A 7,500-nucleotide genomic window follows, 5' to 3' on the forward strand; every position below is an offset into this window, starting at 1 on the left:
CAGTAATTGTCTCCCTCGCCAAATAAATATGACCCGAAAGGATCTGAATTCCCTTATTGTTGCTTATTTTTTTCCTTTCTGTCTTCCTGTTGCTCTCGCGCTCTCTCTTTCTCATACTCACACTCACACACTCTCTCTCACCCTTCTTTCTCTCTCTGTCTCTGTCTCTCTCTCTCTCCCTCTCTCTCTCTCTCTCTCTCTCTCTCTCTCTCTCTCTCTCTCACCCTTCTTTCTCTCTCTGTCTCTGTCTCTCTCTCTCTCTCTCTCTCTCTCTCTCTCTCTCTCTCTCTCTCTCTCTCGCCCTCTCCTCTCTCTGTCCCTCTGTCCCTCTCTCTCTCTCTGTCTCTCTCTCTCTTTATCTCTCTATCTCTGTCTCCCTCTCCCTCTCTCTCCCTCCCTCTCTCTCTCTCTCCCTCCCTCTCTCTCTCTCCCTCCCTCTCTCTCTCCTCTCTCTCTCCTGTCTCTCTCTCTCTCCCTCTGTCTCTCTCTCCATCTGAGCCAGGCGGTGGGCCGGGTGTACTCTGGCCTGCAGCAGTTGTCTGAGCGCGGCTCCATGGTGACTCAGGCCCTGGACTACGTGGGAGACGTCCTCAAGTACATCAAGCCCTACCAGCTCAACAAGAACCTGGAGGGACTGCAGCTCGCATACTGGGCTATAGGTGGGCACCCCTGGCTGGCCGTGTGTGTGTGCGTGTGTGTGTGTGTGTCTGTGTCTGTGTCTGTGTCTGTGTCTGTGTGTCTGTGTCTGTGTCTGTGTCTGTGTCTGTGTCTGTGTCTGTGTGTGTGTGTGTTAGTCCAGATCAACAGGTGCCAGTAGGGTTTGAGGCTGGGCTATACTGTAGGTGTCTGGCTGTGTGTGAGTGTGTGTAGCTGTCCATTCTCTAGAGTCTGAGGCATCAAGTCATACCAACTCAATTGGAAACTGAGGGGCTGGCCTGCTGAGATATAGGTGTGTGTGTGTGTGTGTGTGTGTGTGTGTGTGTGTGTGTGTGTGTGTGTGTGTGTGTGTGTGTGTGTGTGTGTGTGTGTGTGTGTGTGTGTGTGTGTGTGTATCCTGAAGCACATCAAGTTTTACCAGTTCAACTAGTGTCAGGAGTGCCTGCAGCTGACTTTGTGTGTGTGTGTGTGTGTGAGATTTTATAAAGGTGCTAAAACAGTGAAAGTGTGCGTAGGTGCCCAATAGAGGAAAGCTGGCATTACAGCGACTGGTGGCTCAATTCCACATTGTGTGTGTGTGTGTGTGTGTGTGTGTGTGTGTGTGTGTGTGTGTGTGTGTGTGTGTGTGTGTGTGTGTGTGTGTGTGTGTGTGTGTGTGTGTGTGTGTGTGTGTGTGTGTCACCATCCCATCCCGACTGGGCACAAGCACAGTGTTTTATCACCTGCGTATCGGCCGGTGCCAGAGCTGGCCTGGTGCCACCTGGCAGCAGGAAGAGAAGAGGAGGATAGTGTGCCGCTGTGTGTGTGTGTGTGTGTGTGCGCGTGTTTTAAGAGGCAAGAAACCACACGGTCTGTGTGTAGGGCATGTGGGGCAAGATGTTGAACACTGCGTGTGTGTGTGTGTGTGTGTGTGTGTGTGTGTGTGCGCGTGCGCGTGTGCGTGTTAAGAGGCAAGAAACCACACACTCTGTGTGTAGGGCATGTGGGGCAAGATGTTGAACACTGCTTGTGTGTGTGTGTGTGTGTGTGTGTGTGATTATTGTGCATGATGATCCTACTGAAAGGATGTGTCTGTGGGTGTCTGTCAAGATAGACAAAAAGATAGTATATAGATATAGTGTATTGAAAGAGAAAGGGAAGAGAATAGGAGGAGTGCAAGTGAGCGAAATGAGGGGCGATCTGCATGCTACAGGGCTGACTTGGACTGTACGCACTGCGAGGAACAGAGAGAAAAGTTAAGTCACAGGATGGATAGATGCATACAGCAGGGGTGATAGCAGTCCGGCGCCGCGCCGGAAATCCGGCGTAGCGTGGCTGTAGGAAATATATATTTTTTCGATATTAATAAAATAATTAATAAACTATCTTGTGTGCTTTCATGTACGGTGAAAATAAATGAGCGCGCAACAGCCTGTTGTAAGACACGGGAAAGGAACCCAAATGAGCAGCAGCCCATAACATTGTATCTATCCTGACACCTAGCTGTAAAATGTAACATTTTTTTTATGTCTCGAGTCACTGGCCACAAGCACCACTGGCAGCAGAAGCAGCGCCTAGATCGACCGGTAGTTCTGGTGAAAGGAACTACAAAGTGTCCGGTGGTGCACAGATAAGAGATAGTTAGCCTATAGAGTAGACTCTACTGATAACCCTTCTTAGACATTTCACTATGGATGGAGGCAAATCCGAAAATGTCATCTAGTTCTACTGAAGAAACGGAAGAAAATATTGTAGGCCAAGTTTAGACCATTTGGATTCCGATAAAAATTGGCAACAATGTTAGCACACATCCACATGGCTGGCTTGCTTTGTGATTTGGGTGTGTTTAACCGTGTGGATAGCCTAAGTGGAACTTGTGAAGTTATGTGATCAAGACAACGTTTGAAGGTAAGGCGATCTGGTTATTAATTTACTCGCTGTGGCATTGTGTGGCGTGGGCCCGATTTTGGCTTGTGCTGGCTAGTATTGCTAGCCTCATGCTTGGAATCACTGAGAGAATATGTTTGAAATATATTCGGCTTTTTTCCTTCATTCATGTGCGCTAAATGACTGCGCAATGTTGACAAACTTTGATGGCGGTAGAACTAGATTCTTTCAAAAAAAAAGTAGTATGCTCAAGACGGTAGGCTATGCCCGTCATGGTACTTTTTTTCTTTATGTGGTGCGTTAAATGTCTGCATTGGAATAGCGGCTACCATTCGCAGCACGTCCAAATGACTGTGGAATGCTTGAAATTGGACCGCTATGTTTCACATTTGAGACATGGCTTAACCTGCAACTGTGTGACTACTTTGGAATGGATTGAATCGACCAGTCTGTGCATAACGGATGCATCAAGGTTTACAATTTACCACTTTAGAATGATTTGGGCATCCCTGCTTCACCCTTTGAAGTGTGAGCTGGGTTCTTGGATGTTGGTCTGTTGATTGAGACAGAAAATACCGGAACTCGACAAACCATGTTTCAAAAACTGATTTCAGGGAGATGTTCATAATAGTTTTGTTGACTAAACCAACCAACCAGCGCGCTCTCTATAATCAGTCGCGCTGTGTGGAAAAAAACTCGAACAGCCTCCTCGCACAGGTTCACACAGCCTTTCCATTGCGCGCGCTCCATCTCGCCCGTCTGCGTAATCGAATCGAATTATTCCACACACGATGCACAGGTTATCTTGCCTGCACGGTGTCACTGGTATTACAAAAAAGGGGATACTTTAGCCCGACTCATGCAGGGAGCCATCATCAATAACACAACTCCCTTCATGAACTTCAGTTAGCCTACTTCATGTCTGGATTCCATTTCTTGTGTCCACCGTGCACATGCAGTGAATGTTCATCTTATTGTCATGCCCCGGGGCTATTTTCATGTAGCGTAGTTGAATTCGGTCCTGTCTTTGTTCATGTTGTTTTCTGTTGTTATCTTTGCAACTCATACAATGCGTGTGTGCGCGCACGCGAGTGATTTTCATGTAGGCTATTTTAATTGACGACACGCCAATGCGAAAGTCGCACAGTAGTCACTGCCTTGTCCATAATAGCTGCCATCTGTGGAGTCGGGAATTAGCAATAGGAACGTGGGCCTACATGTAGCCAATTATGCACGTGTGCCCTAAATATTTTAATGTAGGCCTAATTAAAGGGCGTTTCCCTACAACGGGAAGGCAGGGGTTGATGGGTAGACCATGGGGCGATGAGTATCTAAACATGTCAGCAAGTAGACAAGTTAGGCCTATATGAACAATGTCCCAATGAACATGAAACGAATCAGCACACAGCAAAGGTATATTATATCATTTAAAAGTATTGCTTAATTAATTGGTTATCACCTCTTTTATTTTAGACAGAGTAGTTACTGTGCTTTGGCGTAGTATTGCCCCCTACTGAACTGTCTTGGTATGGCTGCTACATATGCAGCTTTGGGTTAATTAAATGTGGTAAAATATGCACCATGTTGTCAGAAATGCATTCTGGTGTTTCAATGTTGCATTGTGGTTCAATACCCACCTCAATAACTATGCTGCAACATCACAAGCCTAGAATGCACTTCTAACTGCATACATCGGTATTCGTTTTTACAGCTAGAATCGAACATGGCCAGTTTCTATCAGTCAATCTTAAGTGCTATAGCCTACTAAGATGGGAATGATCTGTCTTCTCGTGAATAACACCAGGCACAAGACAAAAATGAAAAACTCAAAAACGAGACTATTACATTTTTGAATAATGGGTCAAAATTAGGCCTAGCTACATTATGTCACATATGCAGTAGGGCCTATGTTGTCGTCGTCGTGTCCCCACCCTCCGAAAAAAGTTCAGGCTCAGGATTTTTTTTCACTATCACCCCTGATACAGACTCAGATATTGTGAGGGAAAAGTAGAGTAGAGAACCTTCAGCGATGACTGAAAGTCTTCGAGACAAAGCGAGAGGCAGAGATGGAGAGAAGAAGTCTAGGAAGCCGGGCAGGCTAGGAAGGAGGTATGGGGACTGTGTGAGAGATGTAGCTATATAGACAAAATGACAGTGAGAGAGGATGGAGAAAGGATGAGAGGCAGAAAGAAAGCAAGAAGGGGGTTGTACGTAGACTGAAAAAGGAAGAGGTGTCAAGGAAAGGGATACAGACCGTGTTAAAAGTCCAGAGATGCAGACTGAAAGTATGTGTGGGAGAAATGTAGATGTAGAGGAAGAATGAGAGAGATGGAAGGGGATGGAGTGAAGGATATAGATTGCAACTAAGACTAAAGAAAGAGGAAGGAGAGAGAACGGAAGGAGAGAGAGAGAGAACGGAAGGAGAGAGAGAAGTTGGTAGTGCTGCAAAGGCCGCCTCTTCAAGGACTATGAGTGGGTGTTTGACCTCTGTCCTTCTGTCTTTCGATCCCTCTCTTTCTGTCTTTCGCTGTTTTTTTCTGTCTTTCTTTATCGACCATCTTTCTATTTTTTCCAATCTCTTTCATGTTTCCCTTCTATCTCTCTCCCTCACTCACTTCATTTGTCACTCTCTTTTTCTTTACCTCACCTCATTTCTTCATGTTCTATCTCTACCTTTGCACTTTCCTTTCTCTCTCCCTCCCTTTGTTATCTTCTCCATCCCTCCCTCTGTTATCCTCTCTGTCTTTCTCCATCCACTGCTTCATCTATGTCCCTTTACCCCACTTCTTCTCCTCACATCTGTCTCTCTCTGTCTCTCGCTCCCTCTCTCTTTCTCGCTCCGTCTCTCTCTCTCTCTCTCTCTCTCTCTCTCTCTCTCTCTCTCTCTCTCTCTCTCTCTCTCTCTGTCTCTGTCTCTGTCTCTGTCTCCGTCTCCGTCTCCGTCTCCGTCTCACACTCTCACTGTCACTAAATGCCTGTTGCTCCCCATTTCTGTCTTGGCTCATCTCTGTCTACCCTACCCCTCTGCCTCACATGTCCTCCATCCACTGCCTTTCCTACTCCCCTGTCTCCTATTCACCCCACCACCCTCTCTCTCTCCCTCTCTCTCTCCTGCGTCTTTCCTTCTGTCCATCCCCTTGCTCTCCCATGCTCTGCCACATCCACTGTCTTTCCTTATCCTCCACCCCTATCTCCTCCTGTCCTGTCTCTCCCTGTTTCCCCATGTCTGCTCTCCTCTGCTCTCAGGCTCTCTGGTGAAGCACTGGAGCCCCCTGCTGGCCACCTCCAAAGCTCAGCAGCTGCTCTTCCGCATCGTGGACAGCCTGCTGCTGCCCCACTCGCTCTTCCAGCAGGACCCGCCCACACAGGTGCTGTCCGCCCTCAAGGACAGCCTGCCACTCTACCTGCAGGTGAGACAGAACCGCCCATCCCTCCCCCACCTGACCCTGTGTACATTTCAGTATGCAACCTTGCGTCCTCCACTTGTGCTGGTGGCCTCACGTTTCGCTGATGCCCCTCCTCTGTGGAGAAAACAATTAAGTTTCCCCGCTGTCAGCCTAGCCGCAACAATTTTTGCGGGACTATTCTTCATTCACCATCCAGTTTGCAAATGAGAAAATGACTTTACAATTAAGCTTTTCGAGATTTTGAAATATAATGCTGTTGTCAGTGATGTCATCACGGCGTATTACTTCCTGGTACGAGGCCACAAGCACAAGTGGAGGACGCAAGGTCACATATTGGAACGCACCCCCTATCTTTGCCACGGTCACACATGTTGGCAAGTGGTCGTCAGACCAAAGAAAGTCAATATGGTAGACCAATGCAAGGGAGTGCTCTCAAGTCTGCTCTTCAGGGCTTGACACTGGCACCTGCCAACCTGCTAAATGCTGGTAAAACTTGGCTGTGGTTAGTAACAATTACAGTGCCACTAGCCAATGTGGCAGGTACCTTATTCAATGGTATGAAATTTCTTAATAGCAATTATTCTGCGTGGTACGCCTTGTGTATCAATTGTTTGATCTAAGTTCAGTTTCTATTTGTTTGATTTCTTTCCATGTAGAAAGCTATATGCACTCATCTTCTGAGGTTAGATGAAAAGCGTAATGATGAAGAAAAAAAACAATATCAAATGTGTGGCTAGTAGAATAGCTGGATGGCTAGTGACTCAGGAAAACCACTAGCCACATGGCAGGCAAGCGAAAAAGTTAGTGTCAAGCCCTGCGTCTTCCAATGGGGCGTGATTCTCTCCTTTTCCTGTGGCGTTCAGTGGCGGCTTGCATAAGATCACCATCTAGAGCGCTAAGGGAACCCCATTCATTCTCAAACTCCGCTGGTCTCCTAAAGGGCTGTTCACCTTAATGTCACATGGATCCCAAAAAAGTATTTGAATCGCTGCTACCTTATCAATCATCTCTGGTCAGACGACTCAAGCTCATGGCCCAAACATCCTATTTTAAGGGCTTAATTTGGAAATAAGCTACAGGCTTAATCTACAAAATCTGCAGGCCACGCTACAGGACACTTATTTTTGCACTTTTGAAAAGGCTTATTTAAATGCTCTCGGTTTTAAATGAATGAACTTGGTATCAAAGACAATTGATAAGTAGGAGACAGTCCATAAGGAGTTTCTTCTGGGCCCTGCTGTGGCCAACCGTTGGGGCACTCGCCTGCTAGGCGGCTGACCCGGGTTCGATTCACGGCTCGGGTCCTTTGCCGAACCCTCCCCGTCTCTCTTCCATTTTTAGGTAACTGCTAACTAGATCCACTGCTTAAGATCCTGCCGGATCCGGATCCTGTAAAAAACCCTATTATCCTGCCGGATCCGAAACCGGATCCGGAGCATCTCTAATCAAAATAAAGTAAAAAGGGAGTTTCTTCTGGATTTAATATGACGTAAGGGTCTAAGCTGCCAGATCTGCGAGTTGTGAAAGTCCCACTTTGGGGACCGAAATTGATCTGTCTTTACCTTTACCT

The 7,500-nt window shown here is 46.9% G+C and overlaps 1 protein-coding gene across 1 annotated transcript in view; it reads left to right on the top strand.

The window, feature by feature from the left end:
• Positions 1–7,500, top strand: part of mms22l (MMS22-like, DNA repair protein) — a 52,966-nt gene that overhangs the window by 39,724 nt on the left and 5,742 nt on the right. The window contains exons 20-21 of the mRNA XM_063199617.1: positions 503–659; positions 5,770–5,933. Of these exons, the coding sequence (XP_063055687.1) occupies positions 503–659; positions 5,770–5,933 (321 nt within the window). The remainder of the gene's footprint in view (positions 1–502; positions 660–5,769; positions 5,934–7,500) is intronic.

This window comes from Engraulis encrasicolus, chromosome 5 (assembly GCF_034702125.1).
Source record: "Engraulis encrasicolus isolate BLACKSEA-1 chromosome 5, IST_EnEncr_1.0, whole genome shotgun sequence".
NCBI classification, from domain to species: domain Eukaryota; kingdom Metazoa; phylum Chordata; class Actinopteri; order Clupeiformes; family Engraulidae; genus Engraulis; species Engraulis encrasicolus.